Source organism: Symphodus melops (assembly GCF_947650265.1).
Source record: "Symphodus melops genome assembly, chromosome: 13".
NCBI lineage: Eukaryota > Metazoa > Chordata > Actinopteri > Labriformes > Labridae > Symphodus > Symphodus melops.
Genome location: NC_136703.1, coordinates 14,665,843 through 14,692,222, shown reverse-complemented (window position 1 = coordinate 14,692,222; position 26,380 = coordinate 14,665,843). Strand labels below are relative to the sequence as shown.

At 40.8% G+C, this 26,380-nt stretch overlaps 3 protein-coding genes across 4 annotated transcripts; 2 read left to right on the top strand and 1 right to left on the bottom strand.

Annotated features, from left to right (window-relative positions):
* Window positions 1-295: 295 nt before the first annotated feature.
* nfe2 (nuclear factor, erythroid 2) lies at window positions 296-4,807 on the top strand. Its single transcript, XM_079360146.1, has 4 exons — window positions 296-531; window positions 1,967-2,045; window positions 2,134-2,271; window positions 3,414-4,807. The coding sequence occupies exons 2-4, from the start codon at window positions 1,998-2,000 to the stop codon at window positions 4,677-4,679; spliced, it is 1,452 nt and encodes a 483-aa protein (XP_079216272.1). The 5' UTR covers window positions 296-531; window positions 1,967-1,997; the 3' UTR covers window positions 4,680-4,807.
* An 891-nt stretch (window positions 4,808-5,698) lies between these two features.
* On the bottom strand, window positions 5,699-8,478 carry LOC306834307 (heterogeneous nuclear ribonucleoprotein A1-like). 2 transcript variants are annotated; one of them, XM_079360149.1, is made up of 11 exons: window positions 8,369-8,478; window positions 7,784-7,900; window positions 7,529-7,675; window positions 7,237-7,447; window positions 7,043-7,126; window positions 6,901-6,954; window positions 6,762-6,827; window positions 6,545-6,686; window positions 6,327-6,454; window positions 6,181-6,250; window positions 5,699-6,012 (listed from the first exon to the last, which is right to left on the bottom strand). In XM_079360149.1, the coding sequence occupies exons 1-10, from the start codon at window positions 8,378-8,380 to the stop codon at window positions 6,192-6,194; spliced, it is 1,020 nt and encodes a 339-aa protein (XP_079216275.1). In that variant the 5' UTR covers window positions 8,381-8,478; the 3' UTR covers window positions 5,699-6,012; window positions 6,181-6,191. The 2 variants fall into 2 exon arrangements, with proteins under 2 accessions (XP_079216275.1, XP_079216274.1); XM_079360148.1 differs by having other exon boundaries at window positions 6,327-6,464; window positions 6,549-6,686.
* A 495-nt stretch (window positions 8,479-8,973) lies between these two features.
* cbx5 (chromobox homolog 5 (HP1 alpha homolog, Drosophila)) lies at window positions 8,974-15,762 on the top strand. The gene is made up of 5 exons (XM_079358953.1): window positions 8,974-9,145; window positions 9,629-9,809; window positions 10,177-10,408; window positions 10,934-11,034; window positions 14,256-15,762. Exons 2-5 carry the CDS (start codon window positions 9,679-9,681, stop codon window positions 14,395-14,397), a joined length of 606 nt encoding a protein of 201 aa, XP_079215079.1. The 5' UTR covers window positions 8,974-9,145; window positions 9,629-9,678; the 3' UTR covers window positions 14,398-15,762.
* Window positions 15,763-26,380: the final 10,618 nt, after the last annotated feature.

Sequence of the window (26,380 nt, the reverse complement as noted above, 5' to 3'; positions counted from 1 at the left end):
AACATAAACAACCAACGGGCTAGTTTTCTCTTGTTTCTGTTTTATATGAATTGCTATTACAGAAAAGAATCTAGCTTGTTTAAGGAGTGTTTTGTTTTGTTTTTTTAAATCTTTAAACATTTACCTACTTCACTGTGGACTTACAGAATGATTTGAAGCCAGACTGTTGGTTTGTGGTTTGTTGTGTGGGCAAAAGGGAAATTCAGAGGTTGGGGTGCAAGTGTGCTATTAAGGATACAGTAAGTGCAAGAATTTGTGCTGTGGGTGCTTTACAGGAAGATTGCGTTTGTCTGTACTGAGCCATCCCATTTATGCCGGTGGCTGTAAGTGAAGCTGAACAGAGAGAGACAGTTGAGTGAGAGATAGGACAGCAGGCCGCGCGTGTTTAACCTCTTATGAGCTGCAGAACTTGAAAAGAGTAGAATCTCATTTGACTATTTTACCCCCTATTTCTCACCTCCAGGATTGTGCTTATAGCCACCAAGTCTTTCTTCTGACTCTTCAACGGTTGATGTGGAGAATGTTACACAGGTACGTCCATACATTTCAAATATTACCTTTCTTTGGTAGATCTTTTCTAAGAGGTTTTAATGCCCCCTCTTAAATTGTGCTTTTTTTCACTTTACTCACTGATGGTAATATAATCAGAAATTCTCGTATAACCATGTCAAAATAATGTTTAACATTGCCAAAACTTGCAGTCAATTGAATATGACATACTGCAGTTAAAGTAATAACAAATGTATTTTATCATATCTTGGATTAAAAGAATTTAGATGTTTTGCCAGTTTTGTCCTGATCTCATTTGACTGTTTAGTTATTTTCTTGACCGACTAAAACAGCTGAGAAAAATTTCTGTTTGAATCATGATTCCTTTGAATAAAACAGAATTGTTCTTATATCACTGATGGTCACAATTAGCTTTGCAAGGACCTGTTTCACTGAATTATATTAAAATATAAAGCATGTTAGAGGTCAGGCGGAGGAAATTACGCATGTATTTACTACTTTACTGTACTAACAAATTTGAAGAAACCGCAACTAAGTTTTCTGAAATGTGCCACATTTTGCCTTCGTACACAATTGTCAAACATTATTTATTTCTGCACACCAATACAGTCTCTTTAGAGACCAAGGACATAGAACCAAGAGTACCATCTCTAACAGTTTAGTGTCACAGCCCACAGTTTGATACTGAGTCTGATATTTTTTTTAAGTGTAAATAATTCTTAATAAAGATATCGCTCCCTGACAATAACTGTATACAGAAAGCCACATATCTATTATTGTACATAAAGCTGCACAATAAGCTTAAGGCTGGACCTCAATTGCATCAGTTTTTTCTTGATAGTAAGTATTGGAGCAACATGTGGTTAGATTGAAGTAACAGTTCAAAGTTTGCACAATTTCTTAATACTCACTTAAAAGACAATTGAACAATAACTCTGAATGACATAAAAGCGTAAAGTGAAGCATAATACTCTAACCATTAGTTTGATCATGTGGTCATTAATGGCAATATGGACAAAAATGTATTTCAGGTTTATTTTCAAATGTAGATAAAAACAACAAAACAGCTAAAATAGATTTTGCCTGTATGTGTGTGTATGTGAATTTGTTCTGGCAGTGTGTATATTTGCGTATGATTGTACAAATGTTACAGACAGCATTTTAGCTAAAAATTCCAAAGTAGCCCTCAGCCTCCAGTTTGTTTGGCTGCAGCATGCTGTTTTCCCGCAGATTGTCTTATCAGGGCTCGGCATTACTGCAACCTGGGACCACTGATGGGAGGAGTTAACGCAAACCAAACTGAATCCTTCATGTGTTGTAAAAGAACCTACACAACTGTGCATTCGTTCATTTAGCAAGAAATATGAAATGTGCAGTTATGTATTGTGTGTTTTAAAGCATGATAGGACCTAAGCAAAGGTAGGTTCTATTAAACCACTACTCTGTGTCCCACCAGGTGGATCCTAAGCTGCAAGCATCTTGCCTGAATGTGTTCAACGGCCAACTGTGTTCTCCCCCTAAGGAGAACCTTTGAGGTGGGTTTCTCACAGAAACCAAATAACATTATCAAGACTTACCCTATTGAATGAGTTGTTATCATCTGGTAATTCTCATTTCTATTAGGCATTTACCACTCCGGGCAGGCTGTGTGTTGGGGGGTCCATGTCAACTAATTTATCTGGAGCCAGGTCTCATGGAGCACCTCAGGATACAGACATGGATGTGGCCTGGCAGGAGCTGATGGCCATCACAGAGCTGCAGGTAACACTTCAGCAGTTAGTGAATTACTGTATGTTGTCAGAATACCTTTGCTGCATTTCCACAGAAGGGCATTGTGGATTGTTTTTAAGACAAACACAACAAAAGTAAAAGTCGCTCATTAAGAATAAAAAAAAAAAACACTATTCACATTAAGTTTGCAATATGTATTACCCCAACATTTTAGACAATAACAAAGATAGCCCCAAATAAGCAACATTGAAGTAGCTGGTGTTACCAGCATTTGCCGCAATGCCGCAACTCATGCTCCTAACAAGCCTCATGATGTTGTTCTGAGGAAATGTGACAGATACTAGCTTTTTATACCCCCAGAATGTTGAAATGATGCCACATTGAAAAGTGTTGTCTTTTTTGTATTTTTTGGTATTGGCCCCGATATGTAAAGTGCACTGTACACAGTGAGACTATGTTGTGGAAAACACATAATGATGTGTCTATCACCCTAATAAAATTGCCTCCTTATTAAAAAAAACTGAAGTGAAACAAAAATCTTATGTATGAAACCAACAGAGGACCTCACACTGTTCCTAACTTATTGTGAGTAGTGTAGGCTATAGGGTTAGATAGTACAATTTGATGCTGCAAAGATATGTGTGCTCTATTCAGAACAAAACTCATTGAAAGCCCACCAGAGCAAACATGGATATATTTAATCAATTGAATATGTAACAATAGTATATTGTTTGTAATAGAGATTTGAGATGGATCCATTATCAGAGTACTGCACAGTGCTTTAACAAATTGTATTTTGTATGTCATTTTATGCTAAATGTTGATAGGCTAACACACTCAAATGAGAGTGAGTTACAATGGCCTGTTTCAGTGATAGCATGATCAGATTTTAAATAGGGGCAAGTGCTATATGTTGCAGCCCCCAACACTGCACAATAGCCATCTGTTATCTGTGAAACCTGATCACATCTACAAGAGCCCTTCATAGGCTATGGGTGGCATGCTGACGTGAGGGCAAACAGAGAATCAAATGAGACTAAAAAGCTCCACTTATCACTTTAAATGTATTGTAGATCTAGTAATAGTTTTCATTACGTTGACATTGTTGTGAGATGTTTGCTGATCCACCCGTCAGTCTTACCTTGACTGTCTATTTGTTTCTTTACCTGTAGTTTGATGCCCCTGGTGAAGCTCATGAAACAACACAATACCAGAGCATGGAGCCAATGGTCCATATGGGAGCATATGGGATGGCTCAATCCATATATCAGCCCCCTTCTCCTCCTGCCTGTGGTCTCGGCACCGCCAACACGTACGATGGATGTTACTCTATAGAGGCATCTGTTGGTCATCAATTAAGCAGCAACGCAGAGGCCATTTACACACACTCTGAAGCTCAGCTAAATCAGCGCATGTTCCCAGTGTCTTCTCACGCTCAGTCCTCTTTCATGACTCCAAGGGAACATTTAAACATGTCGGGTACCACTCAGCACAGAAGATCCAACGCTGGTCTGTCTCAGGGTCGGCACATGTTGTGGACAGTACATGGACAAAGTTCACACGCTAACCCAGCTGATGACCTGGAGTCAGACTCTGGTCTGTCTTTGGGGTCTAGTCCACCTTTGGCTTCCCCAGATAACCCTGTAAGTGGTGCACCAGGGTACCAGAATGTAGATATGAACATGACATATAGTGATGGTGAACCAGATGGCATGACTGGGCACACTCGAGAACAAATGCATTATTCAATGGATTATCAGAATCAACCACATGCCTATTTACACTCAGGTGCACATCCATCTTATTTTCAAACCCATACTGCTTATTCTCTCTCACAACCTAATGCCTTGACTCCCTGGTCAATGAAACAGCAAAGCCAGCACACTGCCCTTGATTACACCGACTCAGGAGTCACCAGCAGATGGAGCTCGCAGCATAACCTGTACACCAAACAAGCAGGAGGCACATCAACTCCTGCTCCTTTGAGCAGGGATGAGCGGCGAGCTATGGCCTTGAAGATCCCCATACCAATGGAAAAGATCATCAATCTACCCGTGGATGACTTCAACGAACTCCTGACACAGTACACTCTGACAGATACTCAACTAGCACTGGTCAGGGACATAAGACGCAGAGGGAAGAACAAGGTGGCAGCCCAGAACTGCAGAAAAAGGAAACTTGAAAGCATCTTTCACCTTGAAAGAGAACTGAACCAGCTGCAGACCCAAAGAGAGCACTTGGCACAGGAAAGGCAGGAGTTTAAGCGCAGCTTGGCTTTTATTAAATGTCGCCTGGCAGACCTCTACACTGAAGTCTTTTCTCACTTAAGAGATGAAGATGGACAACCATACTCTGTGGATGAATACTCCCTTCAACAGACACCAGATGGTAAAATTTATTTGGTACCCCACTCTATGCACAAGAGAGACAATTGCTGAGAATGAGCAGTATATTTAATGTTTCTTATGCCATACAAAGAGCATGACAGCTTTGTGCTTTTTGGGTAAATCAACAGGTTTTTTTTTTTTAATGTGCTAAACAAAACTGCAACAACAAAAGACTACAACCAAACAAGAGTTTAATAAAAATATACTTTATTTAAAAATAAAAATTAACTGCGCAGCAGTCATCATCTTCATTGCCAGCATGATTTTTGGATACCCTGTGAAAACAGACTTGGTTAGATCATTCATAAAGAACAAGTCAATTGTATTGAAGTTTTAAGATTTGTACCTTAAGCCATTGTCACAGAAATGAAGTCAGGTTCCTGGGAAAACATTTGGCGCTCCCTAGAAAGGATAAACAAATAAGTAAAAGAGCAATAATCATGCATTCATTTATAACAGCATGCAAGTGCAATGTACCACTATGCAAAGTTAGTTGGCGGATTATACCAGTCAACACTGTTCCAAGTCATAATAAAACTTGTTTCCAAAAGATTGTTACGTCATTACTGAGCTACAGAACTCTCTATCAGCTACATGATAAATCAAGAAAGACATACTATCAGTATGTGAGAAGTCTGGTCTTACCTACACAGCATATAAGCCCTTTGGTAGCTGCTGCCTGCTAGTCTCAGGCTTCTGTTCTCACTCTCCCCTGCTTCAATGATCCTGGCGATGGTTTTGCTACTTCTCTCCCTCAGCTGGCTTCCATGGCTAGCCTCAAAGACTTTGCATGTAAGCTAGCATCCTCCAGATGATCTCTGCAGAACTCAGGGTAGGCTGTACCAAGTGACGGGCTCTTTATGATGAATTTAATAGTACACCACCTTTTGTTCCTTATCAGTAGTGAAAATGCATGTTCTCTAGTGCTGTTCTTCCCCCTCTCCATCACCTCAGTGCAATGGTCTTGTCCAACCTTACGTGTTATTCCAAGTGTGGCTCTTGTCCCCACTTTAATGCATCATGTGATAATGAACCATCCCTTTCCCAAACCACTAAAAAGGCTACCAGACTTTTTAAAAAAAACTGAAAGATGTTTTATTTCAGCTTGATTGGTTGCAGATACAAATAAAACCAGACTCAAAGAAAAAAAATCTACATAAAACCTTATTGGAATGCTTGCTTTCCAGTAACACATTAGAGGAAAAAAGAAAACAAAACACAAAATGTTTAAATGAAGACCCTCCATGATTAAGCTATTGTACATCTCTTCTTGCAGCAGCAGTAACCTGCCACAACTGTTTGGCTGAGCAGATTTAGGAGGAAAACCTGCAGCTGCCCTGTCATTCGCTTGCTCTCCTCGCTCTCCTCTCCTAAGTACATAGTCCTGTTGAACAATACGGAACAACATTGTTAACTGTGCACTGACTTGTATGGCCTGACATCCAGAGTGATTTTTTTTAATCGTTATCTACACTTAACGAGTCCCTGTAGCTACAAACTCTGGTTTTATGACATTTAGTTAATCCTTCAGGCATGCCTTTCAAGTACTTACCACGTCACATTTTAAAATTGTCCACGGCGGCCACCATATCCACCATTATTAGAACCATTTCCATAGCCACCTTCAAGCAAAAATTTAAAGTCAGTTTACAGTCAACCTCGCAACGGTCTAACCTTGCATCTCCCGTTTTATCTTACCAAAGTTCCTGCCGCCTCCGCCACCACCGCCGCTGCTACCACCGAAGCTCTTCATTGGGCCGAAGTTTGAGGCCTGCGAGTCGTAGTGGCCCATATTGTAGCCGTTTCCGCCACCACCGCCTCCTCCACTACAGCCTCCTACAAGTGGATTATTGTTATCATCCATTATTAGGGAAAATATGTGGCACACAATTTTTTTTTGTTGAAGGCTTTAACACTCACCATAGCCATTGCTATCATAACCGTTTCCTCCATAGCCACCACCTCCTCCACCGCCGCCACCCTGGTTGTATCCTTGGTTATAGCCCCGGTTGCCACCATTATTATATCCACCTGGGCCCCCAGGTCCACCGCCATAGCCTAAAAACATACAGTCTTATAATATCTGGCCAAATGTCTGTAAGAATTCAAGCTTAAATAAAGTCGACCACTTACCACCATCACCTCCATTACAATTGTAAGGACCATCTCCATATCTTCCCCTTCCACCACCACCACCACCTAAAAGCAAACAGTCAGGTTTCATGCTGCCCAATAGAGAGAACTGCATTCTTGCGATAAACAGTAGACTTACCCTGATTGAAGCCCCTGTCTCCAAAATCGTATGGCCTTCCACCACTGTTGCGACCTAAACAAAGACATTAACTCTTAGCTCTGCATCTCGCCAGCGTGAACTCAAAGTTGAATATTGAGCTTGGTCGATTTGATAAGCATACCCATTCCTGCAGTCTGCATTTCTTGGCGCGTTAAGGCCTTCCTCACTTCACAGTTGTGGGAGTTGATGGTGTGATATTTCTGGACTGTGAAATGGGGAGAGAGAGAGAAAGGATATTCACCAATTGCGCCAATAATGTGATAACAATTTTGAAGTCTTAATATCAGTTTTACTTAAATTTTACTATTTACTTACTGACAATCCTGTCGACAGAATCGTGGTCATCAAAGGTCACAAAGGCAAAGCCTCTCTTCTTGCCAGTGCTACGATCAGTCATGATATCAATAACTTCAATTTTGCCAAACTGTTGAAAATAGTCTCGCAGGTGGGACTCCTCTGTATCTTCCTTAATGCCCCCAACAAATATCTTCTTGACGGTCACATGGGCACCTGGCCTGTTTGAGTCCTGTGAAGACATTTTGTCATAAAATGCTGCTTTTTATTCATCATATAATTTGTTTCACGCATATTCAAAAACTGAACTTACCTCTCTGGAAACTGCTCGTTTAGGTTCCACAACTCTGCCATCAACCTTATGGGGGCGAGCAGTCATGGCAGCATCAACCTCATCGACTGAAGAGTATGTTACAAAACCAAAACCCCTGGATCTCTTTGTGTTGGGGTCCCTCATGACCTGCAAAGAAGAGATAAATCCCCAATTGTTTAACCAATATTATCCACAATTCATAGACAAATTAAAACGATAGCAAGCAAATAATGCCTATAATGTGCATGCACTTACCACACAATCTGTAAGACTGCCCCATTGTTCAAAATGAGCTCGCAGGCTTTCGTCTGTAGTCTCGAAGCTCAGACCTCCGATGAACAGCTTACGAAGCTGCTCTGGCTCGCGTGGGACCTGGAGTACAGACCGAAGATCGTTCACAATAATTAGACAACCAACCTACGTGTGCTATTCATTGACAAATCCCGAACCACTTGTCAATACCCGACTAGTAAAGTAAAATGCCATCGCCGCCATTAAAGCTCGGCGGTGTGGTGTTTATTAACAGGCGCAACCACTCGGAACAAACCATGAATGCATGCCTCGGTGCAAGTATTCTTTTCTACTACCAACATGTTCAGCAACAAATACATCCACTATACTTGTGAATGCATTTACTAGCCGCCGCATGAACAAAGGCCACGAGGCCCAGCTGCTATAAAATGGCGGCTACACAATACTTGGAAAGCTACGCCTGATGTGATGAAAAAGAAACCTACGCCAACCATTTAAACACCACAATGGCTTAAAATATCCACCAACGTTAGGAGCTATGTTTGCACAAAAAGATAAATCAAAAGGCCACGGGGAAGAAACACTCACATCTTTCGACATATTGTTGCGAAATCCTTGAAGACTCCTTGTAAAATGAGAGAAGAGAGATGATCTGCGTCAGACGAGCCCACCTCGGTACTCTACTGTAGAATAAATAGCGAAGGATACGCCCCGTGCCCCATCCCTATTGGTCGAGAGTTCCCGCTGCAGTCTTTCGTCAGAAATACATGTATTGGTTTATTGGTCGGAATTCAATCAATCAACACTGATGGCCAATAAGCTGACTACAGGCGTGCATTTCAGAACCACAGCGACAAAAGGTTTTACATTTTATGATGGCCGCTGTATTAAATGTTTTTATCAGTAATCGTGCAATGAATCAAATGAATGTTGTGATAACAACGGTGTCGTAATGCACTTTGTACATTGCACACGTTTAAAGGAAAAGGGATTCAGATTTTTTGACTTGTGGGTGGAGGTGTGACCCTTAAAATCAATACACCCTCCACACATAATATCAGTATTATATATATATATATATATTTCTTTTTATTGAGACAAATGGTGGGAAAAAGACAAAAACATATTCATAAAGCAAATTCAGCAGAAGCATATTATCTTGACATATAAGTAGGTCATCAGCTGACCGAGGGGCGGATACTTCATTGTGCGCCTTTAACGCGCGCTTTTTACGCACAGCCAAGCGCACGGTACCTTTTTGTCAATCAGGCTAGATGCTAAAGTAGTCTAAGCGTTGGCCTCTCTTACCACAGGTCCAATTCCTGCAGTTTACTGGGCAAAACCGGCATTCTCCAGACCCATAAGGTAAGACCATTAACCACACCAGCACGCTTCATTCACAACCAGTTTGGCTTTGTACGTCCCCATGTTGGTTTCTAAGATATAGCTACCTTATTCAAGCGTTAGCTTGCATGCTAGTTGCGTTAGCAAGTTTGCCTTTAATGGCAAAGGGGGGTTAGCTTGTTACGTTAGCTGAGCAAACGCAACATTAAATCGTCCATGCTGGATGTGCTCATTTGAGTTTAAAAATTATGAGAGACCTTATTTATAGTGAGAGAGTCGTTTCCAGTAGGTCTTGGCAATGTTCCTGTAGTAACATTGTAGTTTGCACATAAGTAAAAACACAATGAAACGATGCCTGTCCTCGATGTACAGCTAGCGCTGGCTAACATTTACATTGTACAACAAGTGCCTGCGTGGTTTGTAGCGTTGTATAGCCTACTTTAGTTTAGGGAACCTTCATCAAAACTCTCTATAACGTCGGCATATCGGCATTTTTCTGCACAGGGATTTACCATTTCCCTGCAACAGCGTCTTGTTCAGCATCAAACTTTGCTATGGGCAAGAAGTCTCGCGAAGAGGACTCCTCTTCCTCCGATGAAGAGGAGTATGTCGTGGAGAAGGTGCTGGACAGGAGGGTGGTGAAAGGCAGAGTTGAGTTCTTCTTGAAGTGGAAAGGATACTCAGAGTAAGTCACTCTTTTAATTTATGCTAACCACAACCTGTACATACAGTACTGTACAAAATAACATCAGTCCTACAAAGAAGATGTCTCAATTAAAGATAAATACCACATCTAATTTAAAGACATTTTTAATCACAATCATTGAGGGAAAAGTCATGTAAACTGCAAGTAGTGACAATTTAAAAACCAAAGGCATGAATACAATAAATTACATTAAAGTTGGTGTTTTACTTATAATTTTTATTTTCTAAATCTAGACACAGCAGGTTTTAATCGTTGTGATGTAAAATTACGTATGACTGTCCACCTGTTACTGATATTGATTAATACAAACTGCTTGTACTGACTTGGTGCATCAAAATCTATGCAGAAAGCACAACACGTGGGAGCCAGAGAAGAATCTCGACTGTCCAGAGCTTATTTCAGAATTCATGAAGACCTATAAGAAAAGCAACAGCAGTGGTGGAAGTTCCACACCTAGCAGCGGGGCCAGCAAATCAAGCTCAGGCTCCTCAGGACGCTCCAAAGAATCAAGTACCTCAAAGAAGAGAAGCTCTGATGACGATGAGGAGGGTGGCAGCAAGCCCAAAAAAAAGAAAGAGGTACATTAAAATCATTTTTTTTAAAAACTCTTATGCAGACAGTATAATTGTTTTTTCATGTCCAATGTAAACCTGCAGTGTCACATAGTAAATAATAGTTGAGGTGTAAGAGGTTAGTGCTTCTTAAAACTTGGTGTGGCTCTGCTTTCACTCTCTTTTTCACTCTGAAAAAATAATATATCAGCATTTGATTAGAAAGCTCTTCACAAACAAACGTGTTTGTCTGGTCTTAAAGAGAGCGATGCACTTTATCATAGATGCACGACGACAGTTTTTTTTCCTAAGAGAAGAAGAAAATGTACACGTTTCTTTTAAATGAACCAAGTGAATTTTCTTGGGAATATTCCAGTAGAACCTAAAAAACAAGAAAATGGATCGTTGAAACATGAGGGGAACAGAAGAGACGCTGGCAGGTTTACTAATGCACTCCTTTGCCAAATATCTGAACACGTGTTCCACCTTGTTTGTTACACACCAGCACGTTTTGTTTGCTAAAAGCTGTTTTTCTGACTTGTTTTCTCTCAGGACGACATTCTAGTTGCCCGCGGTTTTGAAAGAGGGCTTGAGCCAGAGAAGATCATCGGGGCAACTGACTCGTGTGGCGACTTAATGTTTCTAATGAAGTGGTAAGTTTTTGTGACATGGTCTTTATAAACTTCTATGAAGACTTTAGATTTGTTGCTATGTATGATTAAAGTCCTGTCTTTATAACTTTACTTGGTAGTGTCACTGTTGGTATAGCTTATGTCCTTTTTTGTACCCTTCTCTTGAACAACACCTTTCAACAATGAGATCTCGCTGGTGCTTGGCAAGATTATTTTTGAACCATGAGTTTTGCTGTAAGATGCAGCTCAGTGAATGTCAGGAAAGACCGACCTGAACAGCTTCATGTTACTTTGAATGTACTTTAATTGATAGCCAGTGTGTACTGACTATTATTAAACCTGGATATTAATGTGATTGGTGCATTCTGAATGCAGCCATATCTCCAATAGTAAGAGGTAGTGCGCCCTTATGCAACTACACTATTTAAGTTTTTATTCATTATTTTTTCCAGATTTTGTTTTATCAATTTCATTGCACACGTTCAAGGTCGAACAAGTTTTGAAATGCTCAAATTTTTTTACATGACAAAAAGTGACACCTTAAAATGGTTGTGTGACCTTTTTATATCCAGTTGATGTTTTTAATGAGAATCTAAACAAATAAAAATGCATCCATGGACTGATTCAGCTAAAAAAAATCACCACCAGTTTAAAGAGTCTCTTGTTAAAACCAAAACTTCAGACTTGACTTCATTTAGTTTTACAGGTGTCAACATCAACTTCTAAAATGGAATATGTGTCTTGTTTTTATCAGGCTTGTTTGTCTCATTGTTCAGATGTGGATAATTGTAGACTTTGTTAGTTTGTCTTTGTAATCAGTTTGCCTTGTTGACTCTGTCATAACTCCTCTTGCCTCTACATGGCCCCTGCTAGTCATGTGCATACTGTATTATACAGCTGAGTCTCCGTTAAATATTGAAGATGTGCCAAACGGCCACAGGCAACGCATAGCTGACATCATGTATACATGTAGTTAAAAGCAAGTATATCTCCAACACTAAAATCCCCAACATTAGTATACACTTTCTTTTCTTTATTCTTACAGTATAAGAAAGACTCTGTTAAGCCGCGTTTCCACCAAGCAGTGCAGTTTGATTTGTCTCGGTACAGCACGCATTTTGTGGCGTTTCCATAGACTAAAGCCGGGAAAGATTCCCAAATTACCGACCCATACCGTCCTACTTTTTGGTACCTTTGTATTAGGGTGCGAAGTATATCGATCCCAACCCTAAAAGGTGGAGCTAAACGCTGCAGTTCGTTGATTGGTCCGGTACAACAGTATTAAAAGACGAACACAACCCCGCCGTGTTGAAATACTCGGTTGATTGTTTTTCTGGCTGTGTTTCTCCTCGTGGCACACAGCCTTCTCTGTTACAAAACTCAATCAAGCTTTGTTTTGAAAATCCATATTTTCCTCTTCTCGCGCTCTTTTCATTTACTGTCCTTTTTCTCCTCTCATTAAAAAAAAAACAAAAAACATTAGTGGCAGTCATATTTCAGGAGCTGGTGAATGTATATAGGGAAAACACTGCAATGACAAAGTAGATGATTCTTCTTTGTTGAATTTAGTAGCGGTTTACTCTGTGTTGCGCTGCTAAATTGTCACTATTACATGGCTGACGAGGCTATCGGCATCCGGCTTAGACGCCGCCTACCAAAGAGGGCACGCGTTGGCTGTGGAACACAAACAGGATCAGGCTTTACTAAACCAAACTGTACTGATCCATACCGGACTGCTTGGTGGAAACGGGCTTTATACTATGTACGGTATACACATTGTAACAAAAACACTAACACTCCCATTTTACATGTCAGATAAATTTAAATGCCTATATTCAACATTGTGGGAAGATATGAGATAACAGTGATCAGTCAGTCATACTGTATCTCAGTCGGTGTGGTTGTTACAGGGTCAGAGCATAGGTGCAGCTACAAGAGTCTTTACTGCCTTGTCTCACATGGTAGTGAGATGTGTTGCGGTGCCTCCGGGTGAAGCTCACCATCCCTCTGTTCTCTTCACAGCAAGTTTTGTTGTTGGTGTCGTTCAGAGCCATGTTGAACGAGCATAGTTGTCTTGTTGGTAATGATAAAGACATTAATGTAAATATCTTCATTATGAACTTTATCAGTCAGAACGCATGAAGTTAGTGGTTGGTTTCTATAAGAAGACTATCTACATTAATAAAGTCAATACAGAGACCGTTGCTTAGTTCTATACAGCTTTAAAGAAATCTATTAGAAACAACAGCATCTACAATATTTTCATTTTGATGACATTTATGTAAGCTCTCTATTATTATATGAATGTCTTTATGGTAATGAACTTAGTTCTGCTATTTATGACAGCAGTGAGTCGACAGTTTACTCTGAAACAGTCTGCATTGGTCTTTTCACTTTTACCCAGAACTTAATTTCTAATGAAAAGGCCGTATTTGTGGTATTCTGTTGGCTGGATGGGAACTCTTTTGTACCGTGGGTTTCACCGTGTCTGCCATCTGCATCACTACTGCCTGCAACTTGTAATGAAATTATTCTTTGAAACAGCGCTAAATGTGCCAGATTGCTGCTGACAAATTACCCATTAGCTGAACTAATAGCCTAGCTGTCCATTCATATACAAACAGTAAGTGACACCATAAAATTTTATCTCATCCCACATTAGCTAGAAGGATATATGTGTGGTACATCGTCACTCATGTCTAGTCATTCTCCGTTACTAGCTCAAAATGCAGTGATAGTTGTACCATCTTCTATGATGAACTATTATTTTCAGGATGAATGGAGAGAGGGTAAGTTTAGCACTGTTAAAATGTGCATACTAAGCAGATTCACAATCTTCATTAACTGACTTTGTCTGAAATGTTGTAATAGTGTAGTAGAAAATTAAACATTAAAATTCATTATTGTTAAAGAGGAAGATTAATGTAAAATTAAACTGCCCTGTTTCAAACTTAATTCCAACTAAATTTTCTTTTTTTTACACTTTTGATTTTTTTGGTTGTAAGCAGCTTTTCTTTTGGATTCAAAGTAGAGGGCACATGTCTGAACGTCTTTACAGCTTGCTGGGCCTTTGTTAGAAGGATTTATGTTCAAAGTGGGTCTGATTGGCCAAATATCAATATTTGGTCGATGATTGGATTACACAAGTCAAGGCAGCCATATTTTGCAGTATCAATACTTTGTCCCAACCTAATTTCTGAGTTAACAATTATTAACAAAGCTTTCCCTTTCTTTGCTCACAGGAAAGACTCTGATGAAGCAGACCTTGTGCTTGCCAAGGAGGCCAATCACAAGTGCCCACAGATTGTCATAGCGTTCTATGAGGAACGCCTCACCTGGCACGAAGACAGTGACAAGAAGGAGAAGGATGCTGTCAGTGCATGAGTGGATCACTTTCGGAGGAAACAAAAACCTCCTCCACTGCAGGGACAACATTGAGTCGGACATTTTTTCACACCCAAACCTCCCATCCTTCCTCTTTTCCATGTCCAACAACAACACACAGGCAGTGGGCACAGTCGTGAATATCTTCATCCATAACCCACTGGAGCACATGGCCCCAGACTGCGGACAAGTAACCATCACACAGAGGGAGAGGCTGTAGCTGACACGGGTGATATGCTACTGGAATGGGTTCTGCTGTTCTGTCTTTGTATTCTTTACCTTCTTTTTAATGTCTTAACATGTTTAGTGCTCACAGGATACAATTAAGTCAGCAAGGTATTTTTCAATTCTGTCCATATGTTTAAACTCCAGAGCCAGAGTTTCTACAAAAGCAGTGTTATTTATGAGTTTGTCCAACTGAAGGTGCTCAACCCCCATCTTAAAGTCTTTCTAGGCTGTGCACCTTCCTGCTTTCAGAACCCACCAACACTGCTCAAGATAAGACCATAGTATCAATATACAGGAAGCAACCACCACAGACCTTTCCTGACTACATAATCACTTCCTTTTTTTTTTTTTTTTTTTTTTTTTTAAACTTTGTATCTTCTAGATTTGTTTAGTTTGTTCTGTCTATCAGAATATAAGTACCCAGTTTGAAATTTGGAAATGATGCCAGCCAATGATATGTTTTTAACAGTGTTTTTTGCTTGGTTATTTTTATCTCCTTTTTTTTCATGTTGAATGTGAAGTTTGTGGTGTTTTTTTAAAATTCCTCTATGCTATCGCCAGTTCCAGTAAAGGATATTAAAACAAACTGTACTCTATTTGGTATCTCTTTTTTCCCTTTTTATTTGCAGTGTTATATTTGGACCAGTCTCATGTTAACATGTTAGACAATCTTGTACCCAAACCAGCATTTGTCAACCGTCACTGGCGTCTGCCACCTGGTGGCTTAATGATGAAAAACTTTTGGACCATGTGATTTGTCTCAAAAATGACAACCCTGCAGTTTTATTTTGTTATTGATCATCAGTTAGTGCTCCTTGGACATTTTTTACAGTGTAAAGTGTAACATTAGACTTGGCTATTAGAGTTTTTTCACTATTGTATTTTTAATATGAAACTTTGAAACCAGTTTGAATTGGAATATCCATACCCTGGCCTTTATTCAAATCAGTTATTTTATTAATTGATTTTGCATACATATTAAAACCTCTCAAATATTGACTCCTTAGACCAATTTATTTACTTTTAAAGACTGCTCTGATAAACTTCTCTTTGGTTCTGTATATCAATAATGTCCCTTGATAACACTTAAAATGTGTTTTTTGGTGTCTTTTTCATTAAAAATGTGTTTTCACACCATTGAGCTTTGTCTTAAGTTTGTGCCTGTACAGATTTATTTTTTATTTTTTTTTTAAAGTAGACTGTTTCTTGTAAACTAAATGTTACAAATGTGTACAGTAGCCCCCCACCCCCAAATAAACATTTTCAATGTAGGTCATGTCAACTGGCTTTTATTTTGGCATATAAATGGATTTTCTAAAAGAGGATAAACTCATTAAACGAAGATCCCAGGAGCACTTTTTGGCAGCCTGGAATTTGAAAGAAGTAGGAAAAAAGATTGTTACATTGGAATCATTTTTTAATAATAGTTTATGTTAGGCCTTGGCTGAATGTATAAAGACAAAACATTGACAAATACCACAAACACTGTATATGTTGCATCATTTACAAAAATAAAATCTTATCCTTTTTCTCAAGTATTAGATGCTGTAGCCCAGCAGATGGTGCTGTTGTACAACACCAATGCAGAAGTTGTAACAACATATTTATGCAAGTCATTCCCAGTTCAAAATCTTAGATTTGCTAAATACAACAGATGAATCCATCTTTTCTTCTGCCATAACAAATTCTGATGTATACTTCTGAGTGCTTGAGGTAGTTGTGTTTACTAACCTCTCATCTTTTTGAAGGTCATCAGCTGGCTTCTGAATAACTTCAGCTGCTAATAACATCTGCTGAACACACCTGTAGGTCCACAAACTCAGGATGTGCAGGTGTTTAGAGTTGAAATTGACAGATTTATTTTAAATTCTTGTGTGAGTCTCGAAAAACACCTGAAATAGTTTGACGACTTAAATGTGTCTACAATAAAGTTAAACACATGAATAATATTTCAAATGTCTTGAAGTAGATTTACGATTTTTTGCTTTAGTCAGATAATTTCATGCATGAAATTAGTGGCATAAAAAAAGAGATGAGAAATTGCATGCAACAAAGGTCCCTGGCCAGATGCAAACCCAGGACATTATGTTCATGCATGGTTGGCCCCTTAAAGCCCTAGGCCAACCCACTTCCATTACATGTAATGATGCAGCCATAAAAAAAGAAATCTGTCGCTATAAGGACCACATAACTTGAATAACAGACCGAATGCAAAGAATATTAAATGCTATATTATGTGAAGAGGATTTTTTTTCCCTCAATTTCGAGAGCAATTCAAGGAATATAACAATGAGGGAGCCAATAAACTAACCAATATCTGTTTAAAATTAGCTTTAAAACATGAGGACATGCAGCCTTTTTTTTTTAAAGTATGGCCACATGACAAAAGCAGGAAATACGTTATTTTTTAAATTAACCAGATGTCAAGAGAGAGTACTGTCTGTGTTATGGGGAACCCCTGTAATATCAGCAATAAAGTGCAGTAAAGGTTGAGCCTAATCCTTGTTCTTCTCTCACCACCTTCTTTTTCTTTCTTGCTGCCTTTTTAGAGTGACTCCCTCTATCTGGCACACATACGCACACACAAATTGCTGCTCAGCTACGTTCAAAGTGATGGAATTTTCCTTGCAAAAAGGCTTTTACACTCCAAATGGAATGCAAAGGTCACTAGTAAATTTCCAGCCCCTGGGACCATTAAGCCAGGCAGAGGGAGCAGGCAGGAGGCTGTTTTATGGAGCCTGGAGCTGTCTGCTGACAAACCCAAGCCAGGAGGTTTGGTTGGGAAAAGCCACAGTGGCACTCATGGGAGCTCTGCCTGTGATGTGTGGGCAAATACAGATGTAGAAGCAGTTCTGAGCATGCAGCAAGAAGCTTTATTGAACTCAAAATCTGAGCTAGAAAGAAATGTGTTTTGTGATTTTCTCAATTCAGGAATTACTCGATACTTTGAATATATATGTCTTAAAATGTAACACTCCTTTCATGTTACTGTATTTGAAATTGGAAACCATATTTCCTTTTTTTTTTTGCATGTCTTGCTTCATGTTCTTTGTCTCAATAATATTCTCACAGTTTAGCTGAAAAATGTATTTAGTCATATGCAGCAGCCTGCCTGCACTTCAGACAGTCCCTCCTGTACCAGTTAACTTCTAGTGCAAATGAGTTCCACAGGGTAGGGCAGGGAACAGCAGAGGTGGGTTGTCTTGGAGCACATTTCACTGAATGAGTGTCGGGGGAGCTATGGCGAGGAAGGGGACTGCTGCAGTGGGCCTCATCAGTGCTACACAGCTTTTTCAAGGATACCAGTAAACCAGCAAACAAATAAACACACACTCTTATGGAATAACACAAGCAGACTCTGCAGTGCTCTAATAACTTGTTTTTAAACGGAAAATTAGATTTGTAGCTGTTAATTAGAGTCTCAGAGAAAGTTAAAAAAAAAAAAAAGTGCTGTGGTCACACAGGCACATCTGCCCCACAGCTGTGTCTCCATCTCCTTGCTTCAACTGGATAAAAAGGTCTGCAGTGACAACTGGTGCATCCTCCCCTCGGCACAGTGCACTGATCTGTGTGAAGGTGATTGGGATGTGATGCTCTAATTTGGGCAGCTATCATACTTAATGTGCAGTAAAGCACCACAGACAAAGCTTCTTGGTTCTAAATCCCCCCTCTACTGCACCACGGCTCTCCCCGCGCCAACCCTCTGCTGGCTGTGTTTCCCCTTCACTCACCGCCCCCCCCCCCCCCCCCCCACACACACACACACACTCCTCCCTTCATCTCCTCTCCCCACCAAGGGAAAGAGTTATAGCTGCCATAAAAGGCAGGTAATGCATTGTTAACTAATTCTGTCTGCTCAGAGCTGATATATCTTCCGCTCTAAATCTCGGTGCTTCCAATAAAATGCAAATGCTAATGCTTGCCCTCCATGAGCTGATATCATTTTTAACAGGCCAGAGGTAAATGCTAGAGAAGGGTGGGGTGTGCCAAAGGTGGACTCTGATCCTTCATGGTGTCTTCTGCTGGTAAGAAGACCTTCAGACCTGATCCACACACTGGAAACGGTTCATATGTCCAAATGGCTCTGGGTATGAACAAACAACAAAAACACTATGTTTTCGACCATTCAGGGGTGTATATGAGAGTCAGACTTGTGATAATATAAAGCTAGTTTGGCACTTTGTTATTGAGATGCCAGCACTTTTAGTCAGTACTACCATCAAATAACAGAAACCAATTTGCCTGTGGATGTAATGCATCATATTTCCATGTTAATAGTATTGTCATACTTGGTGTAACCTTGGGCTTCTAAATATTGATCCACTTCTAGATTTTCAATTATCCCGTGCCGTTTTTCTGCCATCTGGTAAGGACCAGTGATTTGTGTTCCTTCATATCTGGAGGCTTGTCCTGTAATTAGACCATAAATTAATTTGCAGAAAGGAGAGAGACCAGCAGAGATTGAAGGCATTAAGTAAGTCCTCGGTGGTTGGAGACAGAAAATCATAGGGAAGCACGGCACAGTGTTTTATTCACTAGAATTAGATAACTAGATTATAAATTCCAACACCATAACTTTTCTGTTCCTGCATGTGCCACTTGTTCTGTTTTCAAGTATTTAAAACCATGCTAGTGCAAATGATTGTACGTCAGTTTTTCAATAAATGACAAGAAATCACCCACTGACATAATTAAAGCTAATTACTTGCAGTGCAGCAGCAAAATGATTAGGAAAAATGGGGCGTATTAGTGTCAAAATGTACATTCAACTTTGCAGCGCAATGTGCTGTGAATCCATCAGTGGATTTAAAATGACCCCCCACGCAGGCAGACAACAATTGTGCGCTTTGAACCGGGCTCTTATTTACAGCACGACTCAAATGGAGGTCCTAAAAAACAAATGCATCTTGATTGATTTTAAATTGAGAGTATATGCTCTCCTGCAAGATTAGCTCTTTGTCCCCCTGCTGCTAAATTACACACAGTGATTAGGGCTGTCGCTGCACAATGTCTAAGCACTTCAACTGCGGCTCTCTTTGCCATGTGGAAATTCACATTAGACAAGCACAAGTTACTCGCTTAAAGCAATTAGGGGAAAAAAAAGCTTTAACTGAATGGGCTTCTCTTGTGGTGCAAAATGCAATATCAGCAGGGTGTGAGTTTAAAACACTGCAAATACACTTCAAGCTGTTCTAAAATGACAGTGAGAAAAGCATGGTAAAGCTTGTTGGTGGAAAACTGCATGGTTGTACCTGCTCTATATTAGCCTATACCTTGTGTGTTATTTGGGCAAGGCCAAAACTGCCAGCTGATCATATCTTGTGGGGCTTGAGAGGCAAGGTCAGCCAACGCAGAGCCCACCTGCTTCCCCATTCTCCATCACACAGTCACTCAGCCCCAACCTCCCGAAGGAAACACGCCTGACCGCGGCGCTGCTCTAGACAGCATGTGTCCCTGAATTTATGATGGCGACTTATTGGCGGCCTTTCACGTTAAAAGTCATCTTGAGTTTCCCAGTGTAGCTGTATGTGTGGCGAGCGTTAATCCATTAACATTCAGGGCAGACACGTACAGAGGCTGGCTTTCTGCCCTGACAGTCTTTGACCCACCGCTGACCACAGCATTCTCCTGCCTTCGCTTCTAGCCATAGCCAGTCTCTACATAATACAGCACCATAAACTATCTAATGTTACACTGTGTATGAATTTGAAGTATTATACGCTTGAGGTCCAATATGCAAGGCTTATAAGCCACTGAGACGAGTCCAGCTGCGACAGCCTCACTTTGGCAGAGTGTAGGGGAAATCACATCTGTCTACAGAACTCTACACATCTTATGTTTAAATCGTAGGATGTCAAATGAACATAACGTTTCAGTCCATTCTATTTCCACCTCGGATTAGAGTTCAGAGGGGCCATGAAATCCCTGGGATTTTCTTTGTGGCTTTTATTTCAACAGGAGAAGTTGAGATTCATTTTTACGGATCCACAAGGAGTAGTTCTGGCAGAACTTAAAATGCTGCAAGGCCTTTAGAATAAAGAGCTTTCAACAGCCCGGGCAGGTCTGCTGCTGGAGGTGGCTCTTGGACTGATTATAATTTTAGTGGCTTATAAAGCCTTGATAAATACTTTATAAAGCCTCGTTGCATAACAAATCTAACACATAAAAGAAAGCATAGATGTTACTCCACTCAGGATAAAGGGGCTCTTGACAGGTTCTTGAATGGGTTTTATAACTCAATATTACAACCACCATCCTTGTAAGGGCCCTGTCATCTCCCGAGGTCTGCAGGATATATATATGTTAAACACACATTCAAGTGCTCACAGTCTAGTCCATTACACTGATTAGCAGTAAACACATTTGTAATAAAACTTAGTGAAATAGAGGAGGATGGCCTGTGTGCTGATAAATGGTAGAATTTCTGTGAAATATGCTGTGCCCTAGGTGTCGTACTTCTGAGGGCGCAGGAGTGATGCAGGGCTTTACATGCAGGATCTGTAACACATATGAGGCGATTTATCCAAACAGCTCGTGTCTAAACACTGAGTCCTTCATCTCAACTGTTGGCCAAAAATAAACTAAGAGAGAGCAGTGTGGCAGGGGCTAAGAGAACGTGAGAGAATCTGGAAAGCAGAGCTGACCAAACAGATGTCTTTCCACAAAGCTGACACCTCCTACTTCCATTCCCTCTCCTCTTTCCTGTGTATCTATCCCCCATTATACCTGACCATCCATTTGTTTGAACCCCCAGTCATACCCACATTATTTGACTGTACTTGTGTTGCCTGATTTTTGCCTAACCATACTTGCACGTTATGTAAGCATTTGTGACCAGATTTCAAGTCCATGTTGGCAAATGTATTCTTTTAAGTACATATATTTCTATTTATCACGCAGGAGTTGTCTGAAAAAAAAGTGCAAAAGGTTAAAAAAAAGAAAAGAAAAGTGTAGATCATGTGTTTCCACTTTTGACCTCTTCACTATGGCATGTACACACCTGGTTCAGTTTAGAATGCTGTTTCTGTGGAATAGCTAACGGCAAACCGGCTGGTGTGTGTGTGTGTTTTTTTTCCCCATCTGCGGAGAGGAGGTCTAAATGTTTACACCACTTATTATTTTTAAAAGGTTATCATATGTGTGTTTTCTGCTTTGCTGTCAATGCAAAGTGAAGTGCACAAAAGATTCAGGCACAAAATCAAAGACTCAGACATGATTAGTGGTAAGTGAGTATCCAAGTTGAAACCTGAAATAAATGGTTTTGCCTTTAGGTGACGTCAATAATCTTGTCTTTTAAAAAGAAAGCAAATTTCATGTGGTTGTTAACAGGCCCAGAGAAGTGACCTTTGATAATTTTTGTTAGCCAAGCTGCATTACTTCAAAATGACATCTTTAAAAGGCATATGTTAGCCCCAACTATGTGAAAATGTATGTCAGATGTGTTGCCTTGATGATGGGAAGGGCAAAGCTCGGCCACCTCAAACTTGGAGCAACTCATCTGTTTCCTATTGGATGAAGGAATTCTGGCAGGAAGGCCAGGGCATTAGATGAAGGCAGTCTGCTATAGAAAGATGGTAAAAAGAAAAAGACTAAAAGGCTAGAGAAACAGGAAATGACAGTGTGACCCACTGGGTTCACTTACTACCTTTCCAGAACCCCTTGGCCACAGCCAACCTACTGAGCCAGTAGTTTCCATCACCTGCTGCTTCTGGTTCCCCCACATAAATCCAGGTGCTCCTGAATAAAGCTCTCTTTCTCCAGGAACCACGGGAGCCAGAGGGGAGGGTGTTTGCCAGAGGGGCTGAGCGCCTGCAATAGAGAAGCTGCCTCCTTGTGAGAACATGTCATGGAAAATACTGCTCCAAATAAGGCTAAGGTAAAAGAGAGCTGGGGATTCCCATCACCCCCCTGCTAGTTCAAAGCTCCTTTCCTTCCTTTTATTAATTCTCTCCTCTAATTAAAAGAAGCTGGACCGCTCAATATAAAGTTGCTGCATCTTTTTATTACTGTTTCTTACATGCCTGATATTAATACAAACGTGGTCCACTGAGAGGGAGTCTCAGCTCTCCTCAGCTCCTCACTGCCCCCTGGCACGGTGAATGGGCGCTGCAGCCTGAGCTGATAAACCCTAGAAATCATTCCAGACTCCAGCCAGAGCTCTTTACAGTACCTTCAGCGCTCCCTGGTGATGGATTAATGCACTGTTGTTGTCATTTTATTGCCATTTTATTGCCCTGGTGCAATTTACCAGGCTTTATGTGCCTTCGCTGTCCGGCTGAGCAACGCGCAAGCGCATGAGGCCAGCCTTCCTTAGACAAAGGCCGCTGCTCAACCGATCACTGAGCATGCGCACCACTAGACACAAAGCGCACATGCACACAATCTAAATCAAACCCACGATTCATTCAAACACGAATGGGGTACTATAGAAGCCAACAGATGAAAGCATCAGCAGTGAATCTTTCATCCGGCTGATGGACTCCACACTCACTCAGTTCTGCTGTTCCTCACTATAACCACCTGAGGGCGACATCACTCAGCTGTCCTCCAGCAGCAGAAGCAGCAGCAGCAGCGGCGACACAGACAACCTCCAATATGTGCCATTACAATTTTTATTTTATTCTTCACACAACGTGTGTCCGTTTTCCCCCTTTCTTTACTTGTCTGTATCTTCCGAACATATGAGAATGAGTTTAAATTGAAATCGCAATTTGTAATTGCAAAGAGTGTGGCCTAATCGTTTTTAAAAATCGTTCTTTTTAAAACATAAACAGACCAAAGTACATTTAACAGTTAGGCTTTAAATTAAAGATATTTCCACAGAAGATCATCGATAGCATGTGAAGACTTTTTGTCACATCTTCGCCAAAATGTCAATTCTCATTCTGCGGGATAAACTGCCTTAAAACTACTACAGCCAAATCATGTGTCTATAATATATATTCTAAACAACAGAATTTTGTAAGTACATATATTAGCCTGCAATTAATACAAATGTATTCTAATACATTTATTACAAAATGCTCTGAATTGTTTATTTCTTAATGCACGTCTGTTACCTCAGAAAGTACATTGTGTTTTAGATAACATACGAACACTAACACACTGGACTGCTGTGTGGAAACTGGGCTTAATGTTATTTAGCGGGTCTAATGCTCTGAGCGATCATGACAGGGAGCAGCCACCAGAGGGAGCACAGATGCTGTCAAATCCATTTTAAAACAATAAAGGCAATCAAAGGACATCAATAAAAGAGCAACTTCTCATTTACTATTAAATTGCAGCTAACAACATTAAAGAGATACAACATTTATCTTCCCAGTATTAAAAAGAAGTATCATTGTAGAGGCATATCAGCTGCTACACATTTATTTAAACATCAAACCATTTATTTCTTCTTTGGTCCTCCCTGCCTTGAAATTTATCTCCTGCCTCACATTGCCTGTTTGGTGTAGGCGTGTATGAGGGAGAACGCCTGTGTGTATATTTCTTTCACTTTTGCAGTATAATGTACAGTTTTTGCAAGGACCTGTAACCTCAGAGTCTCTTACGCCCTAAGAGATGCTGATCCATCACTCTTAATGGAAGAGGATAAGTTTCAGCCAGTGTAAAAGAGAACAGACAAAGGCAGGACGATTTATGGCAGACCGAGAAGTGGAACTCCTGGCTGTAGGCCTTGATCTGAGCTGGGCTGTAGCTAGGCTAGACTAGGCTATGCCCTGGGCCAGGGTCATTCACATGCATGCTATCTCACGTGCGCGCCCGCACACACACACACACACAAACACACACACACACACACACACACACATTACTCAAAGATAACTTCCATCCCCACGCCACATCCCACTAAAACCCAGACCTTTTCTCCCAAGCTTTGAAGTCCCCCTTCCCCCCACTTATGAGGTAACTTTTGTTGCACGTCCATCTTTTTTAGCGAGTGGTGAGCTCTACTAGGTGAAATATAGAGTGGAGACCTGTTACATGTAAGCTTAGGAGATAGCCAAGGTGTAAATTATATGTGGGTGTCTCTGGTCAACCTTATTTATGAGAGGACTGTCAGGTGTTTAGGTGTCAGAGTGAGATGTGCGGCTTAAATCGTTTACTTTGCTGTAAATCAGATCATACAGGCCTCTTCTGTTTGCACGCAGTGTGTTTATGTGTGTGTGTCTGTGTTTGGAGCCTTGTTTTTGCAAGGCTTAGTTGTGATAATATCAAGGCATAGGTGTTAAAGCTTTGTATTAAGATAAGGGTGTGTAGGTCTGGTTTTGTCTGGAGGCCATCATGGCTAATACAAATGGATACAAACACTGGATTGCTCACAAATATGTCTTTATAAGTCCCTTCAATAGCTACACCTGCAGTCACTTTCTACAATGTGAGCAAACATGAAACCTACTTAAGACTTTCCCTGTCCCTTTTGTCTCTGTCTGTCTTTATCACAGACATATCATGTAGAGGTGGCTCGCTGTGAATGTAGCCTATCTGAGGACATCAGGTATCACTCAGCAGGTAGTTAGACCTGTCATTTGATGATGGACACTGGCTCTTAGACAGAGGAGCTGCAGCAAACAGGTTGCATAGACCTTTGCAGCTCCATGCTTTGTTCCCATTATCCCCCACAAGGTGCCGCCTATAGCGTGAGCCTTATATCCCCCTTATGTTCACACTATTTTATGTCAGCTAGCTCGGCCTTGTCTCGCCACAACAATGGCATGGGAATATGCTTGAGCATTTTGTTCCTCCCAAAGTGGGAGCGTAAGTCCTTAAAGTTAGACCAAAGGGAAAAGGGAGTGGAGGAGAGACGAGCAGAGTTAAGGTTGAAAGGGGTTAAGAACATGAGACAGAAAGCTCTGGAGAGAGATGAAGAGCATAAAAATAAAGGGGAGGAGGAATAGAAAGAGGCACAGAGAATTATGAGTGCTGGAGGCAGGTACATCTGCATTCTCTCCAAACACAGCATAGGCCTGTCCTAGGTGTCTCTATCCCAGCAGCCCTCATTGGCAGATTTATGGCCTCTCTTTGTGTCCGTGTGTGTGTGTATGTGTGTATGTGTGCAAGCTTGTGTGTGTCTGGGGGATCAGTAGGGATAAATTGAGAGCAAGAGACAAGGTAAAAGAGAAAGAGTGTATGTGAGTAGAGTAGAGACGAAGGGCAGCGAGCAAATAGCGGCCATGTTGCATTCCATCGATATCACATCCCTCCTTTCTACAATCTTAGCCATATTTCATCCTTCCTCTCTTTCTTTATCCTTCCTTACTTTCCTCCTACTCCTCCCCCTCCTCTCTCCTCCTGTCTCATCACCCTGCTCGTCACTTGGCGCTCTTGGCCCTTCCTTTGCTCTGCTGGGTCCCAGGCTTTAAAGCCCTCTCAGGGGAAAGGGTGTAAATCTGTCTCCTCATCTCAGGAGATTTCCTGGAGCTCAGCAGACTCAACAAAGCCTGGCCAGTGTGGAGGACCAAATGTCCATCACACACACACACACACACACACACACACACACACACACACACACACACACACACACACACACAAACAGAGAGAGAGAGAGAGAGAGAGAGAGAGAGAGAGAAAGAGAAAAGAATATAGAGCAAAAACACAACTTGCATGAGAGGATAAATTCACTCCTGCATGCTTGGCCTTGTTGTGAAGCTCCTGTGAAAACAAACAGGTAGGCCTCTTCCTCGTCTAGCCATGGGCCTTGGAATCCCATGTTTGTATTTGTGTGTTAGTGTGTGTCCACAGCAGACCCCCC

Coding starts and splice junctions, on each gene's coding strand:
- nfe2 (XM_079360146.1), top strand. CDS start 1,998: ATGTGTTCAACGGCCAACTGTGTTCTCCCCCTAAGGAGAACCTTTGAG. Junction 2,046..2,133: donor CCCTAAGGAGAACCTTTGAG/GTGGGTTTCTCA, acceptor CATTTCTATTAG/GCATTTACCACTCCGGGCAG. Junction 2,272..3,413: donor TGGCCATCACAGAGCTGCAG/GTAACACTTCAG, acceptor CTTTACCTGTAG/TTTGATGCCCCTGGTGAAGC.
- LOC306834307 (XM_079360148.1), bottom strand. Junction 7,676..7,783: donor GCAGTCTTACAGATTGTGTG/GTAAGTGCATGC, acceptor TCTTCTTTGCAG/GTCATGAGGGACCCCAACAC. Junction 6,955..7,042: donor AATGCAGACTGCAGGAATGG/GTATGCTTATCA, acceptor GTCTTTGTTTAG/GTCGCAACAGTGGTGGAAGG.
- cbx5 (XM_079358953.1), top strand. CDS start 9,679: ATGGGCAAGAAGTCTCGCGAAGAGGACTCCTCTTCCTCCGATGAAGAG. Junction 9,810..10,176: donor AAGTGGAAAGGATACTCAGA/GTAAGTCACTCT, acceptor AAATCTATGCAG/AAAGCACAACACGTGGGAGC. Junction 10,409..10,933: donor AGCCCAAAAAAAAGAAAGAG/GTACATTAAAAT, acceptor GTTTTCTCTCAG/GACGACATTCTAGTTGCCCG.